We start from the raw sequence: 20444 nt of genomic DNA, 5'->3' as shown, positions 1-20444 counted from the left end.
CTGCAGTCTGCTCTGGTTCTTCTACTTTGCTTTATTTTTTATACCGCATGGTTAAAATAATGAACCTGTTTTTATAGAAAATGCCAGTATTATTTATATACTTTTCTGAAGTGTGAAATACTTGTTTTTCCAGTGGATTAAATGATACATGGGATTTTTTTTTGTTTTTTTTGCTTATCATTAAAAAATATGATCTAGGTACACAAGAAGCCCTCGGGCCATTTGCCATGCCCTGTGGAAACTCCCCAGTCTTTCTAATTGCCCTTTCCTTTCTCTTTTAGGATAGAGGGTGTGGTTCAGATTGTTTCATGCAAGTCACTAAAAAGAAATGCACTGATCATGTAGCCCATAAGATAAAGGCCATATATTCAAATAGCCAAGGCAAAGTAACAAAGCTTTCATATCCTCAGTACTGGGTCACAAACTCAGAGATATTCAGGGCTGACCAGGAAATGGTGGTGGTAGTGCAGTGGCCAAGGAGGGCAGTAGCCTAGCCTGAAAAGTTGTGGGTTCAATAACCAGCTTCCACCATTGTGCTCTTGAGAAAGGCACTTAACCCCGAGTTGCTCCGGGGACAATGGCCCTTGTGATATAATTGAGATATTTTGAATAAAAGCGTCTTCTAAATTAGGAAATGGAAATGTTGCCAATTGAAATTGAAGCTCTTTGGTCTGTCTGTCTGTTTGTCTATTAATTATTGCTTCCAGGAGGAGATAAATGATACTGACACCAGTGAATCACTTGTAGGTTACCTTTTACAAAACACCACCTTCTTCCAAATCACGCTAACAACAGGCCTACAGGGGAATTCCTTTCTTAGAAAAACGATGATGTCGCGCCACCAAGTGGATACGCACTGGACGACTGAAAGGCGGGGGGTATGACGTAGAAAACAGAAAACGAAACTGAACGGAAGGGGTTTCCTGTCTAGTCTACAGAGTTGCTGTGTAATACATTATCACTTACAACTTAACACAATCTAACATATTTGGAAAGGACATACTTGCGTTCGTTGGTCTTTGGCGAGACACAGTGACTTTTTCTACGGAAACAGAAACCGAAGAGAAGACGTTCTAAGATAACCAGCTGACCCTTTGAACTGACAGGTAAATGTTGAAATGCTGCAACAGTTGTAAAGCGGATTTTATAGCTTGTAAGTTTGTTCTGCCGAATGCATCCGTCAATGCAATAAAAGGCCTGTAACATTAGGCTATTCATTGTCAAATGTATGAGCACTTCCCAGTGTTTAATCATTATGTTAAGTTTGCCTGCTCCTTTAGTGTTCTTTTTTAATGTGACTAGTTACAATGAAATAAGCCTACAATAGCTAAATGATTATGAGAACATGTAGGCTATGTCAAGTAATGCCTCAAGTTAGACCTATATAAAAACTTTCTCAATGGTGTTTTAGGCCAATTCCATATCGACTTTACCATATCTAACCGAAGTAGGCCTATTTATGATTCATATGGGAAGTAATGGGATGTTTTTTGTTTTTTTTTTACTTCTAATGTCTAAAATATTTAATGGAATTGTTGATAGGTATGGTAAAATAGTGGTTGTGTAAAAACTAATTTGTTTGTTATCTGCCATTATGAGAACATTTTGGATGTTGAAACCAGACCGGTTATTGAATACTGTAAACAATCCCAAGTATGTATGCTCAAGGCCCACTTTTGCACAGGTTATGGCCAATCCCAAACCTCTCCTGATCCCATGGCTCAAGGAACAGATAGACAGTAGGCGTTATCCTGGAGTAAACTGGACCAATGTGGAGCAAACAGAGTTCTGTATTCCATGGAAGCATGCTTTAAGGCAGGACTCCAACAGTGATGATATTCTCATTTTCAAGGTGAGTCTATCCTATTACTTTTGTATATTAGTTTATACAATTAAATAAATTAAATATGTAAATCATTTGACATTCATTACAGCTTGTAAAACAGTAATTGAGTAGGTGTTTTTAATGTTGCCGTATGTTTAATAACAGAGCATGTGAATTTGCTATTGTGTTGAATCATGTCACTGTAATTTCCATGGTCAGGCGTGGGCAGAGGCAAGTCTGGGTAGGCAGTCCGATGGCGGAGCCCCTGGAGACCCCTCGGTGTGGAAGAGAAACTTCCGGAGTGCCCTGAGAGCAAGGGGCTTCTCGATGGTGCTGGACAACAAGAATGACGCAGCCAACCCACACAAGGTCTACCGCTGGCCCACAGAAGGATCCCAGTCAAGTGGTAAGCCAGTTACAGCAGAGGAAAGAGGGAGCCTGTCGATCACATGCGCAAACTCATTCAGGTGTAGATGGCGTAACTGTAGGAGAGATCTATAGCATCATATCAGAGCACTATATCATCTACCATGGTGAAAACCCTTTGTAGAACTTTCTTTAGGAGAATGTTTTGTAGGATCCTTGTAGCTATTAGTTTACAACTGCAGCAAACAACCTTTCTAGTTCTAGATTCTAGATTGCATTTTTTCCACCTTCGTACTTAAGAGCATCTCTCTTTAGGACCAGTTCTCACATATGCATTAACTTAACCATTGTATACGATCATACACTAGTTAATAAGTTGATACAACAGTTTTAAATCTTGTGCAGACAAAATCTCTGAATTGTCTCACTGTGTTATGAGGCCTGAAGAGAGGAAGAAGGGAATGGAATGGCAATGAAGAAAGGAGCATGACACTGAAATACTCTCTGGATTTCTGCATCCAACTTCTTAACCTCAACTTCAACATTCAATTTATCTTAACCCAACACTCCTCTCCTCCTCTTGTCTCTGAAAGCATCCTGTGAGGCCTCCCCTGAGCAAGACAGTTCCTTTGAAACGGTAGGTTACATATTAATATGTATATTCGTATATAATATACATTTTCTTTCATGTATGCATAGTATGATAGTCAACCTATTGCATGATTATATAGTTCAACTCAATCAGCGGTTTTGTAGTTGTGGTCAAGTCTCTCTTTTTTCGACTTTGATTAAAATCAAAGATCAACAGTAGAATTTTTCCCAGAGTAAGAGTATTTGAATGCAATGAAAGTAAATTACTGTCTGTCATGTGACTTACCAAATGCATATATGTATTTTAGGTTCCTCTGACAGTGGATCTATACTTGGCAGAGGAGGAAATCTTCCAAAGTGAGTCCTTATCATTCATGAAAATGCAGATGTAATCTCTCTCAAGTTCTGTATGATTTCTGATGATTTATTTTTGTGGTCTTTCTCCTTACATTTTTTTTCTCTCTAGACAATTCTCAGGATTTACTGCAGCAATGTTTGGATGGACTTTGTATATATGAGCCACACATAGGTATTGCCTGTCACACATAAGCACCACATCACAGCTTCTTAAGAACACGATAAGTAGAGAGCTGTCTTTCATTAAAGCCATTTTTAACAACATATTGTAAAAGTCATAATAGTCTGTAACTGTAATTGTATCTGTAACCAGACCTTTAACTTTTCATAGCAATAGTTGCACATTCAGTTATATAGGAAGGAGAGAGTATATTCATAACAATAACATTGTGAGTATATTGCATAACAATCTGAAGAATGGCAGATAAAAGCCAATACCCAAAAGAGTGGATTAAAGTTTAACACTCGAATATATATTATAGACCCTTTCAAGTGAATAAACAGACATGTGTGTTCCTAAGGCATTTCCGGTGGCACAGTAAACAGCATTGATGGTAACTTGGGGAGAAACAAAAAAATAGTCGATATTTTGTAGAGCTTTGCGCTAAAGTCCAAATCCTTTTCATTTCAAAGTATCTGCCTTGGCTTTTGAATGTTTCAACCGGGAAACCTGTTGGAACTGATTGAAAGAATCCTTACCATTCCAGATCTTCCTGCGGGTGTTGACGGAGGTGTGGTGCAGTGCATTGTTGTACCTGACACAGTGCCACAGGGCACGGCTGTACCCGAAGCAAATGGTGCCGCTTTTGGGGAGTGGTACCCAGTCCAGGACACCCTCGATGTTGACCCTCAGCACCTGGACTTTCCAGTAGAGGAGGTTCAAGTGGCACCCAACATTGACCAAGTCCAGGTTCAGCCAGTGATGACCACGCCACAACCCATGCCCTTCAGTAAGAATCTGAATTCAGCACTGGTCTTGGATGGATATTATCAAAAGGAAATAATGGACATTTTTGTTGAGAAGCACATTCTTTAAAGTGACACTGTCTGTCTGAGACATCGATTTGCAAGCTATTTCAAAGTTCAGTTATATCATATGTTATTATTATATTTTTGCAACTCCTGCAGACTGCTGTGTTAATTGAATTGTTTTGAATCAAATAGTTTGCTGAGTGACATATTCTGTCTGTCTGTGTTTGTCTTGATCGTCAAATGTCTGTCACTACTCATAGAGACCTGGTTTAATGTGGTGGTTTACTACCGAGGTCAGAAGGTGAAGGAAGAGCTTGTGACAAATGAAACCGGTTTCAGGCTGGCATACAGGTACCCACACATTTTTGCATCACAAATACACAGTGGAATAGCATTTTATTATCATAAAGGCCTGAAGTTTTGATTGTGTATAGAGGTATAGGTGAATACAATAATATATATTGGTGAATATAGAGGTATAGGTGAATACAGTATATATATACTGTATATAGACCAAATGTATTTGAGTATTACATACTCGTCTATAATGTGGTCCCCTAAGTATGGACAGTGAAATAAAACATATGTCTCAGCTATAATGCAAAGTTGCTTGTTGGTGCGCACATCCAAGGCAGGTGCTGGACAAAAAGTGCTAGGCTATAAAATGAAAAGAGGGTGGAATGTCCGCGCACTTGCTCCCATCAGGGTTTTTTAATGACTATTCACCAGTGTTACATTTCGAGCTTACGCTCTTCATCAGACTTGAGTACAAAAGGTCACATGACCAATCCCACCAGAGTGATAGGCTTGAGCCATAAATACATAGATTTACAAAAATAAATATATATACACATAATATCTACAAAATGCATGTACTTATAGAAAAACATTTATATAGTATACATTGTAAAATGTATAAGTAAGTACAAGCTTCCATGACCCTATCAGAATACCTGGCTGTGCATCAGGCCGCATTAGGCCGTCATAATTGTAAGTAAACATGATATTGGCGTCTATTCAGTCTACAGGTTACTCATCATACAATTATATGAAGGAGACTACATTCACATTTGTAAAATACAACCATATCCAGATAGCAGTTCACACAGTCAAGTAATGACACACCATCACACAGTCAGGTCAGTTACAGAAAGGGCCTAATACTGAAGTCTTCATTTAACCCTTTAGGTGACATCGTGTCCAGTGTGTAAATCAGCTATAATGCACACATTTCAGACTGTAAGACATGGAGAACTCCAAGTGGCAGGCCATGTCATGATGTATGGGAAAAGGAGTGTTTAGAATGATCAATGATATATTTGTGTCATTACGAACTAAACCGACACCGAAAGTTATTCTTCAATAGGTCATGCATTATAGATAAAATAAACCTACTCAGAAGTGGCATTTTAACTTGAATTTGAACCAGTGTACGCTGTAAAAAAGCACCTGCTGTAAAGTCAACATTGAAAATCACAATCAACATTCAATATTCAATCTATGAAAACCAGTCAAACATTTGAATAACTGTATATGTATTATATTTGGTTATGGGATTTGTCAGACACTTGTCCAAAGCGACTTGGATTTGTTAAATTAACAGTGAACATTTTTAAAAAGTTGGTAATACTACATTAAGGAGAATAGCAATAATAAACAATAATGTCAGTGCAATCAATAACCTAATGAAAATAAACAATGAAAATAAAATATTAATTCAAATATTATAATATACTATAATATAATATACAAACCATAACTCATAAGAAGCGCTTAATTAACTAAGTGCATGCTGAACAGATATGCGTTTAGACCCCTCTTGAAAGAATTAGTGCATCTGTATTCAAACAATCTGATAGGCCATGTCACCTTACAGCAATTTATTTTTGCAGCACATGCATACATGGCTTGAACAAAGAAATTAAACAATAAACGTGGTCATATACTATAAAAACAAAAGGCTTGTTATCGCGATCAGCTTGGGTTTAGGGTCATTCCATTTGAAGTGTGTTTATAGTCATCCCAAACTTTAAAATACATTTAATATTTTATTAATGTTGTGTTCATATATACACCCTCAATCTAGGGCCTTATTTCGGCATGCAGTACAAACAAGTCGTACTGATAACATATATTCCATCCTACAAAGTTTGGTTATACTAGGAGTAATACTTTTTATAATATTATTACATTACATTTTTGAGAGTGTACTAACTTAAAAATGGCAAAGGCAAAGAGCTTGTCTATTTATACTGACAATGTGTGTGTTAAGATTTCATTTAGTGTTTCATTTAGTCTGTGTGTTTGGCTTTTATAGACAAGATGATCATTTGCCATCTGATCCAGCCCTCCTGACAGTGCTCCTTCCACCTCCAGCCAACATTCACGACCAGAAGCAGTTAGAACTGACCACAACGATCCTGGAGAATATGGGCAGGGGATTGGAGGTGAAGGTCAACGGCTCTAATGTCTACGGCAGTCGCCACGGCGAATCCCATGTCTTCTGGAGTGTGGACAAGCATGAACGGAGCTCAAATCCAAGAGAGCTGGCTAAGCAGGAGCCTGAAACCATATTTTCCCTTGACCAGTTTATCTCAGGTGAGATATCAGGATGAATATCAGCATGAAGAGTTACTCAACTGCATGAGCCAACCAATTATAATATCATTGTTCACTAAAAAGGTTATGCCTTTTTTCACTGCATTGGGTTGCTATTGAGTTTGCAATTTGTTTGGATAATTGTCAAAATAAGGTTTCTGCAACAAATGTCTTTGTAACTACTTATGCTGCTAAAAAAAAGATCAGTTGTCCATGTGCTCATTTTTCCTGCTCATTTGTCAGATTTCACTGGTTTTACCAGTAAGCAAGGTAAATGCCCTCCCACATCACTCTTCTTCTGTGTTGGAGAGAAGTGGCCTGACCCAAAGTTCAGGCCTTGGGAGAAGAAACTCATCATGGTGGAGGTGTGTATGGATGTCCTCCCTTTCTACCCCATTCACTGGTCTCGGCAAAGTGGATGATTGCTAACATTCGCAATACTGTATGTATTTGTTCGTCCAGGTGATCTTTGATGTCCTGGAGAGACTGAAAATTATAGCAGTAGAAGGAGGAGCCTCTTCTCTGCAGTCATCAGTGGAACTGCAGCTGTCACTGGAGCAGATAATGATGGACTTGTCTTAATGATGGACACTCAGATTGGTCAAAGGAAAAATGTCAGTTTATTCAAAGACCAGTGCATTTCTTAAGGGGAGCCTGCTCTTTTTAACACTTTACATTCTGTTTACATTCTGCTACATGTCTGGCAAGCTGCTGTAAAATGTTGCCTTATTGATATTCATCAACGGTTAAAGGTGCTCTAAGCGATGTTGGGTAACGTCACTTCTGTTGACGTCCAAACAAAACAGTTTTGCAACTGTAACTCTCCTCAACACGCATCTCGTTGGTGAATGGCTGGAAAAGTTTGTTATGTTTCATGGTCTAGACTGTACCAGGCTGTTTTTGTTGCCATTTGTGGAGCCTGGGCTGTCTACAGAGATCACAATTTTTTACTGTATCTTCAGGGGATAGGCTGCTAGCGGATTTTGAGGAGATGTTTGCTGTATGTGACAAAAAATGTAAAAAATCGCTTAGAGCATCTTTAACATGATTTTATTAGGAGAGGATGGGATGCCTATTTTTAAAGGCAAGAATCATAAAATGAAGCATGGATGATGGCAAAAGTACTAAATTAACTTTTTACTTTACAAACACATTAGATACCTGAAACAATTTAGTTAATGTGTCTAAGTAGGTGACATTCCCCAAGAGGGTACTCTCTGTTACCACTATCTCCTGTTTTTGTCAAAGCACCTTACTATCACATGAACACTTATTTGACATTGGTTATATGTGTGGTGTATAAATGTCAATAATGGTGAATATCAAATAAATATACAATGGTCCAATTTTACAACATTCCGTTGCAAATTAAATTTGAATTAATCTCAGAATTAGACTACTTTGGCCAGATGGAAAGAAGTAATCTCACCCCCAAGAAAATCGACATGAATTCTGAACATTTTAAGTCTAAAGGTACCGTCCATGATTCAGTTTAGGCTTTATGAAAATATATTTGTGAAGCCTTGTGGTGATTAGCTAAGGTCTTTTTACAGAACCACCACTGTGCACTGGAGTTTTATTGAGTGCAGACACCGAACAAAAAAATGAGAGGAGGCATGAGGAGCATTTAGTTAAATCTGACAAAAGATTCAATGGGTGTAGAATTGTGGGCTCTACCCACAACCTGTCAATGTTTCTATGTGTATGGAACAAGTAACAAACTTGGATTAAAGGTGCATTCAGTGGTTTTGTAGCGAAAAGATGAATTCTTCTAAACCCACAATAACAACATATATGTAGAGGATAAGAGTTGGTGATTGTTTCGGTCTATTTTGTACATATTTATACTTTGTGTTCACAGTTTAGAAACATTGAGCAGAACTGGATATGTGAATAAATATGTGAAAAGGGGCTGATACAGAAAAACTAAATATGTGAAATGCACAATATTCAGGAAACACTTAATTTACCATGGCTTCAAAGGTCATCATTCTACATCTAGAATTGGTTAAACCTTTGACAGCAAAAATGAATAAAGAAATGAACCTTTAATGATTCATGAGTGAATATCATCGATAGATTACGCTTACTCCTGTTGCAGTTAAACAGAACATTATCGAGAAAGGGAAGTGCACAGCTTTCAAAGACCAGAATGATGAGAACACACTAGTACAACGGAAATGTCCTCTCACATCACCTTGGATGGTTGGGAAAAAAGAAGTACATACTCTATGCATCACAAAATACAGTGGAAATGAATTATAGTATCGGTTTAGCTGGTTAGGAATGTACTTCATCAGTTCATCAGAACTCTGTGGCTATACCATTGCTGGGAAACTTGGTCTAGTTCCCCTTTCGATCAGGGCATCTGGGAACTGATGTGGGCACAAAATAATGATGATTCATACAGGTTTTTTACCCTTTAAAACTTTCCTTCCTGTAAATGAAAGGATGGGTTATAATCAATTTTTAGCGGAAAATTACAACAAATACACTAGTGTGTCCGCAAGCTTCTGGTAATGGCTGAAGCAAATTAACTCGTTAATTCAAGTTAATTGTTCCTTTTGCCTCTACTCCACATCTTCCAGGTCGTCAACACCACCGTTCTCCTGATCATTCTCCTCGGCCATGGGGTCAGTCATGAGTCCAGACATCGGGGTCAGGCGGCCTTCTGCGTTCAGCCCCATTGGCTGAATCACATTCTCTCTGGTGATCAGGTTGGGGGGGGGTGGGGGGGGCAGAATTAGAAGAGGATACAACATTTTGACTACATATATTCTGAGATAACGATGCCATCATACAATTATTATTATTATTATTATTATTATTATTATTATTATTATTATTATTAAGTGCTCACCTTGAGAGTTTGCTGAAGAGAGACACCAGGCGTCGTGCCTCTTCTTCCTTCTCTTCTTCTGTCATTCCCTGCATCGGGTCGGGCTGTTCTTCCTCCACCCGCCCTGTCACTAGGTTCACACGATCCTTGGCCTGCCGGTACTCCTCAGTGTCCGAGTCCGAGTCGCTGGAGTAATATGCCGTGACGACGCTGCTCTTGGACTGACCTCCCAGCAGCCCCCTGGTAGCCAGGAGGCCTGCGGCGTTGCCATAGCCCGTGTACTTCACGAACCGGCCCACTGCCAAACGCAGGAGAATAGAGGTGAACTCAGGCATGACCATGGGGAACACAAGGAGGCTGAGGCAAGCAGGTCTTATGTGAGAGTTATGGACTTGGTTTACCAGTTGTTCTTTTCCTATCCTATGATCCTGAGGTAGCAGAAGGTAGCGTCTGCACTGCTGATAACATTAATGTACACCCCAAGGGACTACTTTACGGGAACTATATGTTACTCTCTTGATTAAAGTGTTATTGAAATGTAGTGCATACATATCTCTGTACAACGTATGTTGTCAGAATGAGTATGGTATAGGGATGATCAGCCTTAGACACACTCAAAGCCCACAAATGAAGTAGAAGGCACCAAATAGCCCACCACCAAACTGAAGGAGGAAGTGAAACACAGAGGACGTACAGGTCTTTCAAAAAGACGGATATGACAGACAGACTCTTTCCGGGGTCTGTGAGGCTCTGTGTGAGGTCCTGTGTGGAGTCCTGTGTGGGGCTCTGTGTGAGGTCCTGTGTGGAGTCCTGTGTGGGGCTCTGTGTGGAGTCCTGTGTGGGGCTCTGTGTGAGGCTCTGTGTGAGGTCCTATTCGGGGGAATGAGGGCCAGGGGCTGGGGTTCTGTACCGTTCTCTTTGCAGAGGATGAAGAGCAGGTCAGCAGCGCAGTGCTTCAGCTCCGTGTCCACGTGGGTCATGAGGCGCACCAGCCGGCTCTTCAGTGTCGTGCCGTGCTCTGGACGCAAGCTGACGTCTCTCAACGGGGGTAGGATCTGACAGATGTTGGGAAGGGGGGGGGGGTAACATTTGATTTATAACTACTTAATAACACCTGTTTGAGTGGTGTGATGAGGTCATGGTGAAAGGTGTGAGGGGTGTGCATGCAGGGTCTCACCTGCTGTCTGAGGTAGCGACGTGTCTGTCTGTGAGCTCTGCTGATTTCCGTCAGGAAGTTTAGCACTGGTGTGAGCTTCTCCTTCACCTTATGGCCCTGGAAATACACACGTACAATTACCACCCAAACATGCAGTCATACTGTATATACAGTGTATGCATACACACACACATGCACACACACTGAAACACCCACACACATACACACACACACACACACACCCACACACGTATACACACCCACCCACACACACACACACACACACACTGAAACACACACACACACCCACCACACACACACACACTGAAACACACACATACACACACACACACACACACACACACACACACACACACCCTATTGCTCAATGGGTTGGGTTCATAATCTCTCTTTTCTCCTTTTCTGTACCTTTTTTCTCCTCTCTTCTTCTCTCACAATTTCTCTCCTCACTCTCCTTTCACTGCTCTCTCTCTCTCTCCCTCTCTCTCCCTGCCTGGCTGTCTTACCTTCTCCAGCTTCCTCTCCATGTAGAGCAGGAGGGAGTGGACACCGTCCATGTTCAAGCCCTCCCACTGCTCGGAGTTCGGAGAGAGTGGCACAGTCGCGAGGACGTCCAGACAACTCAGAGGCAGCGCAGACAGCAGATTAACTGTGTGTCTGAGAGAGAGAGAGGGAGAGAGAGAGAGAGAGAGAGAGAAAGAAAGCACAGAGAGGAAGAGCAGAGAGAGAGAGCAGTGAGGAAGAGAGAAGAGAGAAAGCCTCTTACGTCAATAGGTCTATATACAGTACATGTATATACATGTATAATCTCTCGTCTGTATACATTGTATTATGTAATGCTAGTGTGACACCAAAGGCCAGAACCACATTCCTTGCATGTGTGAACATAACGTTACTTAGTGAATAAAATCCGATTCTGATTCTGAAAGTCTGTGCCATCTATTGTTTGCTTTCAGTAAAAGTACACAGGGCTGAAAGCTGGTTTGTTTGAGTGAGACAGACCCTGTAAGCTATCTGCTATGTAAATTCACCCTCTCAGGTCATCCGTTTCCTTCTCTCCCTCGCAGGTAACCATTAGGCAGTGGCCAAGAATGACAGCTAGGTGGCGATAAAGAGCAGAGTCCTCCTTCATGGGTGAAAAGAAGAGAAAAGTTCATGAATATATCACTGTGCATGGCACGGATCTTCAGTGATAAGCACATTGATGCCAATCACCATTTAAATCCTTGCTATGAGCATTATTCAATTCTAACTTTCACAGTATGTGATTATAGAGGAATATCCCTTGCTCCCTACCTCACTGGGTTCCTGGGTGTGTGCACTGTGGGTGATGTTGAACAGGGTCTTCAAGGCCTCCATGGCTCGCTGTGAGGCCTCCGGGGGGACAGGGGGCACACGTGGCAGCACGTGGTTCTGCTCACCCCACTGCACCTCCAGACACTGCTCAAGGAGCGCAGTCAACAGGGGTACACCTCCCTCCTGTGGAGAGAAGGCGTGGGGGGACACGAATCTGAACGGGAATGTCCATATCAGGAATGCGTCGGCAGCTATTCACAGAAAACTTAGCCAACATTTTTAAAATTGTTCCGGTTGTAAAGCAAAACCAAATGCATGAAAGCATTCAGACAATAATATAACTAAGTCTATTCCATGAGCAGTCTACTTGCAAGTCTCCCCGTCTGACACCAGCACTCCACTGGCAAACAGGTTCTTATTTCTAATGGTGTGCAGTATGTTGAGATACAGAACAGGTTCAGGACTTACCTGCTTTAGCTGCGTCCTTAGTTCAGGTCTCAATGCCGTCAAGAGGAACATGAAGCGCAGTTCATAGAACTGACCACAGTGGGGAGACAGTGACCGAGCCTCTGAACCCAAGGCCTCTGTTACACCTGATAGGAGTCTGAGGAGGTGCAGAGAGAAATACAAAGACTGCAGAACTGCAGAACAATAAAGATCATACTCACCTTATTGACCTTGAGCTTATTGAGACATTACAAAGCCTATACATGGAATTGCTCTCTAAGCAAAGTCTCTTAACTTTCTAGATATTTCCTGTACAACAAAACAAATCATCAGAATGGTAGACAGGATACGAACATCATTTGAATGGTAAATACAGGGGTAAATACCTGAGCTCGCTAGCTCTTTCCTGGGCCCAGACACTGTTGTAGACCACATTACAGAGCACCTTCATCGCCTCCTTCCTCTGAATGTCCTCTGAGGCCTCCCCCTCTTCCTCGTCTCCAGCGACTGGCGCGATGCTCATGCGGTTGTCTTTCTTGCCCCGTGCGAGCATCTTTTGAATGCTGCCCCTTGGCTGACCCCCGACGCAGGCGTGCGTGGTGTTGCTGTCCACCCGTCCGTAGTGGGCCCCGTAGCCAGTGTACTCATCGCCTTCAGGGTCGGTGCCGTCGTCCTGGGCGCTGTCACCGGAGCCCTCGGCCGAGCTGTGGGGTTCGTAGTCGTCCTCGTTGCCGTCGTCCACGTCGCCGTCGGCGCTCCGGTGGCCGTGGTCATCACTCCGGCGCACCTCGGCGAGGGCCTCCAGGATGGACGCGTAGGGGTTCTCGGGGTCGTCCTCATCATCTCGGGAGGGGACGCCGCTGTTCACCCCTCCGAGCTTAGCCAGAATGAGCAAAGAGTTGTCCGTCACCAGGGGCCCCAGGATCTTTTTGTCCCTCGAGAGGATCCGTAGGGTTTGCAGACACGCCCTCAGCACTCGCCCAGGTGGATCTGAGCGGATGTACTGGGTAAGAACTGCTGCTAGGTTCTAGTAGAGGAGGGAACAATGGTTAAACAACACAAGTCAGGAAGACAGAAGATTGATTGAAGTGAAGTATGAAGAAGTGAAGTGTGTAAGACAAACAGCTACTGTGGAGGACAGTAGTAATAGTAGTGTAGGTGTATGCATGTGTGTGTTCAGTGTACACGTGTGTGTGTGTGTGTGTGTGTGTGTGTGTGTGTGTGTGTGTTCAGTGTACATGTGTGTGTGTGTGTGTGTGTGTGTGTGTGTGTGTGTGTGTGTGTGTATGTGTTCAGTGTACACGTGTGTGTGTGTGTGTGTGTGTGTGTGTGTGTGTGTGTATGTGTTCAGTATACACGTGTGTGTGTGTGTGTGTGTGTGTGTGTGTGTGTGTGTGTGTGTGTGTGTGTGTGTGTGTCTGTGTTCATAAGATATTGAGAACAAAAAAACGGTCAGGATTACCAGTCTGAGAATAACATCCGGGTCCTCTGCCTTTTCATCATAGTCAGAATCAGAGTCGGGCAAATAGTCCCGCACCTTATTCTTCTTGAACTGAAGTATGAGGAAATGCATGTATGACATTAAAATAGGTTTGTGTTTTCAAACCACTTTGAATTCATCTTGACAGACATTAAGAAGACATTTAGTTTGATATGAAAAGGGATGTGAAGAACTTTAAGCCTCCTCTGTGAGCCTCTTGTTTAACCTCAAAACATGTACTGATTAATCAAGACTTAAGACCAATGGTTAATGTGCACCATGGTAAGGACTATTGTTAACATGAGACTCACAGAAAGTCTTTAAAGTCTCCTGAATGCTTTCTCGTAACTCACAGTAGACTACTGTACTCTGCACAGTTACAAGAATGCTATCTAATCTAACCTACTGTACTCTAATCAAACTGGGTGTTGTTTGTAGGCGAAGATGTAGCTGCTCCATTCAAAACTATTATGTGTTTTTACACAATGTTTATCAATTTTATGTTGAACCCTAGGCTTTCATAGTGTTTATAGATTATGTCTATATCTGGTTATCTACAGTATCTATATATATATATATTATCATATATATTATCATACACAGTATATAACAATATAACAGTTAATGTATAGTATAGGTACTTTGTTTTTGTTTACTTTGCATTTAAAAGGCCCATGCTCTACAACTGGATCCATACACACTCGTGATACTAAACACGTGTCTGTGTTGCTCTGCATGTGTTATTGTTGTTGTACATTTGTGAACAGAGGTGAAGGAGTACCTGTTCCAGTTCCTGCCTCTGTTTCATCCCACCAGGGTGTGTGAGGCAGTGGATGAAAAGGAGAGAGTGGGGGGTGAGAGACATAATATACAAAGCAGCACGTGACACTTCATACACCAAGGATCCCCAGCTGGTGCAACAATATCGCCAGCCTATTTTAAAACTTTTTTTTACAGTACAAGCTTTTTATAACACACACACACACACACACACACACACACACACACACACACACACACACACACACACACACACACACACACACACACACACAGACACACACACACACACACCCCTCCACCTTTTAATTCACACGACTTAGTGCAGATAATGCCATCCCATACACTTTCTGTCTAGTGCATTGCTGCTCAGGGTATTTAGCTGTTAAGTTGATGATACATGGGACACTTTTAGGTCAATGTTTCTAGGAAACCACATAACAAGTTCCATTTAATTAGATGATCATGACAAAATGGCTTCTGATGATTCTGAAGTTCTTAGGAAAAGACATTGCTCAACATCACTGCTCAAAAAGTTGCCCCATAGAATGCACCAGAGCTTCATTGCAAACGTCAAAACAAATGGTCTGAATAGTTACGCAAATGGGACCCACCTTGCAACCCCGACAAGGAGGTTTGCCCAACCCAGTGTTTATGTGTGTGTGTTTCTGTGTGTGTGTGTGTGTGTGTGTGTGTGTCAGGTAGGAATTAGTGAAAGGGAGCTTATAGCCTGGAATTTACTAAGCCACACCAAGGGACATGCAGCATCAGCGGACAGCAGAGGATAAACACACAGATAGACAGACAGGTGTGTGTGCGCGCATGTGTGTATGTGAGTTTGTGTGTGTGTGTGTGTTTCTGTTCCACTGTTTTCCCCTCTGTGTGTGTGTGTGTGTGTGTATGTGTGAGATAAACACAGAAAGGGAGAGAATGTGTGTGCAGATACATGCTTACCCTTCTCCGCTCCTGTTCCTCTTCATCAAAAAAGAAGCACTGCGCATACTGCATTGGGGGAAAATACAAGTCAAAGAGATTGAGTCTGTCAGCACACGGAATCTCACGCTAATCTCACCTCAACCTGTCTATAATAGAGTCACACATGCAATCACAGATGGGGTTCATGATGGAATTGTACCTTGCTGTGTAATTGCTTATCTATTTGTCATTATTTTTCCATTTTTTAGCTGACACTTTTATCTAAAGCGACTTATAGAGACCAATCACAGGGACTGTCCCCTGGAGCATCTCAGGGGTTAAGTGCTTTGCCCAAGGACACAACGGTGCAGTCGGGAATCGAACCCATGACTTTCTGGCTACTTTCTGCCAATTGAATGCAGGCCTAATATTGGTAAAGAGATGTAATCCCTGTGATGTAATCAATAAGGATAACATTAGCACCTCTCTGTTGAAGTGCTGCAGCTGCACCCAGATGCCATCTTCATCTCCCTCTTTGATGCAGCGAATAATGTCTTCCACATCCATAGCTAATAAGTAATTACACACACATGCACACACAGTGCACAAAGAATGAGATACTGACTCATGCAAACACACATATTTGAATATACGGATCATATCAATTATTGTACACACACACACACACACGTGTAAATATGTATACAAACTCACACGCACACTCACAAATAAACTGTAAGTGTGCAAGTATGTGAATACACATACACCCACACACACACCAACATAATAGAAACACTGTAAAACTCTATGCCTACAAGAAAAATACGATGTGCATCTTTGGTCACAGTATAGCGATATGAAAGTCAGGTAAACAGGCGATCCTACCTCTGCGATCCCAGTGGATGTGTGATCAGGTTTAGGGAGAAAAATCCAAAGCCTCTCCCCGAGGACAATAATGAGAGGATGGATTCTCCTCTCTATTTCTCTTTTCCTCTCTCTCTCTCTCTCTCTTGTTCTAAAACTGATGTAAACACAGTTGTAATGTTTACTTATTTACTGATTGTGTCTTCTTTTTTTGGAGTTGTTCTCGCTGTCTCTGTTTTTCCTGTTTTTTCCCTGCCAATTCCTCCATCTGCTCATTGCCCCCACTCTCTCTCACTCTCTCTCTATCTGTCCATCTCTCTCTCTCTCCATCATCATCCGTTCTTTCTCTGCCCACTAATCCAGCAGTGCATTAGTTATGCACTAATCCTTTAATGGATTTCGTCTTCATCTCTTTTCCCTGACCCCCTAACCTTATCTAAACCAATGGGGCTATGAATGTGTATTATCTCACCAAGCCCAGAGGATGTCACTAGCATTTAAACACACTAAAGTGTCTCTCAGAGTGTTATATTTGATAAGAATTACACCGAGACGTGGTAGCGTCAACTCATCGTATCATCTACTTACATTTTCAAACTCCCACCAACAGACTCAAGTCATTAAACACTGATCGGTCAAGCATAATAAAATGCTCTCAGCACAACAGAACAACTCACTGCATCACTGAACACTAACTTGATACATTACGGAGAAACACTTGTGTGCGGACATAACAATGAGGGCTTAAGTTTGAGTGATCCTAAAACTGGCTCCATTTAGTTTCCATAGCATCTGGCTTTCAACATTCCTTCTCTATTATGGTGCAATATTTAGACACAGCGCTGGCTATAGCCTGGGAACACCCAGACCTTCACAATTGGGAGTGGGTCTGGAAAAGGCTCATTTACTTACGACTTCCAGCGGTAGTGAAATTAAACATAAATTGGTGCATTAAACTCTTACCAAATTGTTTCAAAAGTGTAGCAATCTTGTAGATGAAGGTTTTAAATGCAGTTGTTTACTCAATTCCAAAGAAATACACGCCCATGCTGGATTAGCGATTGTATTCGTGTGCCCGTGTTTCAGGGACATTGGAAAAGGACTTCAATGGGCTCTTGGGCAGATGGACCTGCAGAGCAAATCCCAAATTTGCTGAAAGTTCATATAGTCTAGCTATGCAAGAGCTTGAAAATCACTGACTGCACAAAATGTATAGCACACCATTGCTGACTATGTATAAGTAAGTATAAGTATATATACTCTTTTGATCCTGTGGGGGAAATTTGGTCTCTGCATTTATCCCAATCCTTGAATTAGTGAAACACTCAGCACACAGTGAACACATAGTGAGGTGAAGAACACACTAATCCCGACGCAGTGAGCTGCCTGCAACAACAGCGGCGTTCGGGGAGCAGTGAGCAGTGAGTTAGGTGCCTTGCTCAAGGGCACTTCAGCCGTGCCTAGGCTACTGGTCGGGGTTCGAACAGGCAACCCTCGGGTTACAAGTCCGAAGCACTAACCAGTAGGCCACGGCTGCCTTGCAACCAGCACACATGCTCATGCTCAATCAATGACAAATATGTGCTATTCATTCATTCATTAATTTATTTATGATTAGGTGATAAACTGATGCATGTGCAGGACGCATACCGCCAGTAATATTTATATAACCTGTCCACCTTGTCTGCTAGACAAAAGCACAGTAGCAAGCACCAGTAAGGGTAGTGTGTGAATCCATCAGGTGTCCAGGCCAATGTGTTTCCTGACAGGATACTCTACTTGTGAGCCCAGTGGGTAAACGACAAAACTCTGCGCACGCACACACACACACAGGAGTTGGTAAGTCATAAACAACAGGAAGTGAGTGTCAACAGTAGGCAAAAGTTTAAGTTAGAAAGGACATGATTTGTAAACACACACAAAAAACAAATACATGTACTTACATGCACCCAGATGGAATGACGCACAATGGCATCAACAGTTAAAAGATAACAAGTAGGTATAGAAGTGTGTTAGGCAAGACAGCCTGGGAAACTGTAGAGAATTTGTTAACTATATCACGTCATGCCCATGGGAAAGTTTTTGCTGTCTCTACTACCACAGAAAACTTATAGGGCTGTATTTTGGGCACCAGCGCATGGCGTAAAGTTCGCTTTTCACCCGCGCAAAGTTGAATTCGGTATTTTGCACGTTTATTTTTTAAACATTGCGACCAGGGGTGTGGCAATTAACAACCTAGGGAGGGGCCTGGCGCGTTGTCTAAAAATCGCTATCATACACCACCTAAACCTGGTCAGAAGTCAATGGCGAGTTGTTCATATGCTATTTGAAGAGCGCATGTCAACAGTCATATTGGCAGGTGCACGCACCATCCTTCTATCATTCATGAACGCACACCAGCGCACGTCCATGCAAAGCATTACAAATTGCACGATTACAATGGGAAATATAATTAGAATAAAGATATTACGAAATTCTGAACATCTCATGATGAGTAGTTATTCACCATCATTTGCAAATTGGTAATGACGGTTAAAAGTGATTAGGGGAGAGGCGAGAGACACGTATGGAGCACAGCTGAAGACGCACTGTCACGAGATATAAGCAACTCCTCTGCAGGATAAATGTTGTTTTATTGAGTCATTTGAGCAATATTAGGGTAAGTGTTGCTTTTTCCAGCCTATGTTTTCGGTGGTAACCCATTGTCAGTCAATAGCGAAAGTAACTGCATATAACTGTCATGTCGTTGACTGACTCCTTGGTGAAGTTAGTTTCACTTTGCCAATGAGATCAAATAATAGACGAGTGCAAATGCGTGAAGGCTATGCTAGGTTTTAGTAAAGCATGGTTTAAGAATGACTATTCCATACTGTCTCGCAAGCAGCCTCCTTCAAATGCGCCGTTGAATGCCAAAATACCGATGCATTTATTTGACATATCGCGCTTTGCGCCGTTAAAGGGAATGACAGATGTCATTCTCATTGGTTTAAAATTATGTTACGCCCCAAACACACCCATATGACTGATTAAAAAACCTAGGAACACCTTGTTGCGCCATGCGCTCCACGTTTGATAACGAAACCCCTCCCAATATGAACTGGACATCCTACTAAATTTGAATAGACTTTTGACGAGTGACGATGCACTTTAGAATGTCATGATAGGGCCCATATTCTCTCATGGAAAATAACAGATTACAAAATACTTATTACACAGAAATGATAGACTCATCTTGAGTCAAGTAAAAATAAAATGATTCAGATAAATACCAATATGAGACACACCATCACCAAGGCTGTTTCCCGTAAAATGTATGTTTTTTTTTTATTTGTTGTTTTTTGCTGTAAATTATTTTGTTGTATATATTTTTTAGTTTCATGAAGAATTAAGATATCGTCATCATATACTCTACTTCTGAGAGTAGCCTAGCACCTGGGCACACTTGGTTGCCTTCTGAACACAAGCTCATCATTTATATAAAGCAGGGCAGAGCAGATAGGCAATGTGGCCCTTGACCAAACTCTCTCTCTTTTTCCTTTGTGTCCTCTGTACATGTACAGTGTCTTTGGTTCCCATTTGCCCAGCAGACAACAATAAATAGTGTATGTGTGGGGTGTGTGTCTTTGTGTGTGTGTGTGTCACGGACAGAAGACGACCCAAGAGCGCAAGTTCAAATTCAGAGTCTTTTTATTGAAGGGTTCAGGGGGGAAGAGGAGTGAGAGAAACGTGAGGTCTTGGAGGTTCCGGTTCCAGGGGTGCTAGGAGTGCCAGGGGTGTCAGGGGTTCTCGGGGCTCAGGGGAACCCACACACAACAGCAAGGTGAACAGCAGGCAGTAGTACAGACCAGGGCTAGGCACTAAACGTTGTGAGAGACAGAAGGCAGATTTGAGTTACCGGGGGGGCTGAAGATCGGAGAGTAATCGAGAAGACCCGGAA

At 41.9% G+C, this 20444-nt stretch overlaps 2 protein-coding genes across 4 annotated transcripts in view; one reads left to right on the top strand and one right to left on the bottom strand.

The window, feature by feature from the left end:
• The first annotated feature begins 902 nt into the window (after window positions 1-902).
• irf3 (interferon regulatory factor 3) lies at window positions 903-8065 on the top strand. 2 transcript variants are annotated; one of them, XM_042082384.1, is made up of 11 exons: window positions 903-1106; window positions 1685-1852; window positions 2045-2231; window positions 2785-2828; window positions 3091-3139; window positions 3249-3311; window positions 3847-4089; window positions 4372-4462; window positions 6429-6709; window positions 6953-7074; window positions 7172-8065. In XM_042082384.1, exons 2-11 carry the CDS (start codon window positions 1688-1690, stop codon window positions 7289-7291), a joined length of 1365 nt encoding a protein of 454 aa, XP_041938318.1. In that variant the 5' UTR covers window positions 903-1106; window positions 1685-1687; the 3' UTR covers window positions 7292-8065. The 2 variants fall into 2 exon arrangements, with proteins under 2 accessions (XP_041938318.1, XP_041938319.1); XM_042082385.1 differs by having other exon boundaries at window positions 1669-1852.
• A 673-nt stretch (window positions 8066-8738) lies between these two features.
• LOC121699857 (synembryn-A) overlaps window positions 8739-20444 on the bottom strand; it is a 28895-nt gene continuing 17189 nt past the window's right edge. Inside the window, exons 2-15 of one of the 2 annotated variants that reach the window (XM_042082363.1) lie at window positions 16529-16664; window positions 16127-16212; window positions 15683-15730; window positions 14730-14747; window positions 13931-14020; window positions 12855-13495; window positions 12490-12625; window positions 12022-12204; window positions 11757-11851; window positions 11232-11382; window positions 10726-10821; window positions 10459-10603; window positions 9570-9846; window positions 8739-9415 (exon numbers count right to left, since the gene is read on the bottom strand). In XM_042082363.1, coding sequence (XP_041938297.1) covers window positions 9280-9415; window positions 9570-9846; window positions 10459-10603; window positions 10726-10821; window positions 11232-11382; window positions 11757-11851; window positions 12022-12204; window positions 12490-12625; window positions 12855-13495; window positions 13931-14020; window positions 14730-14747; window positions 15683-15730; window positions 16127-16210 — 2100 coding nt within the window. In that variant the 5' untranslated portion in view covers window positions 16211-16212; window positions 16529-16664 and the 3' untranslated portion in view covers window positions 8739-9279. Of the gene's footprint in view, window positions 9416-9569; window positions 9847-10458; window positions 10604-10725; window positions 10822-11231; window positions 11383-11756; window positions 11852-12021; window positions 12205-12489; window positions 12626-12854; window positions 13496-13930; window positions 14021-14729; window positions 14748-15682; window positions 15731-16126; window positions 16213-16528; window positions 17671-20444 lie in introns of those variants that run through there. The other variant, XM_042082362.1, reaches the window with a different exon arrangement.

Source organism: Alosa sapidissima, chromosome 24, assembly GCF_018492685.1.
Source record: "Alosa sapidissima isolate fAloSap1 chromosome 24, fAloSap1.pri, whole genome shotgun sequence".
Lineage (NCBI taxonomy): Eukaryota > Metazoa > Chordata > Actinopteri > Clupeiformes > Clupeidae > Alosa > Alosa sapidissima.
The sequence above is the reverse complement of the archived record's forward strand: the minus strand, read 5'-3'. Positions and strand labels throughout refer to the sequence as shown.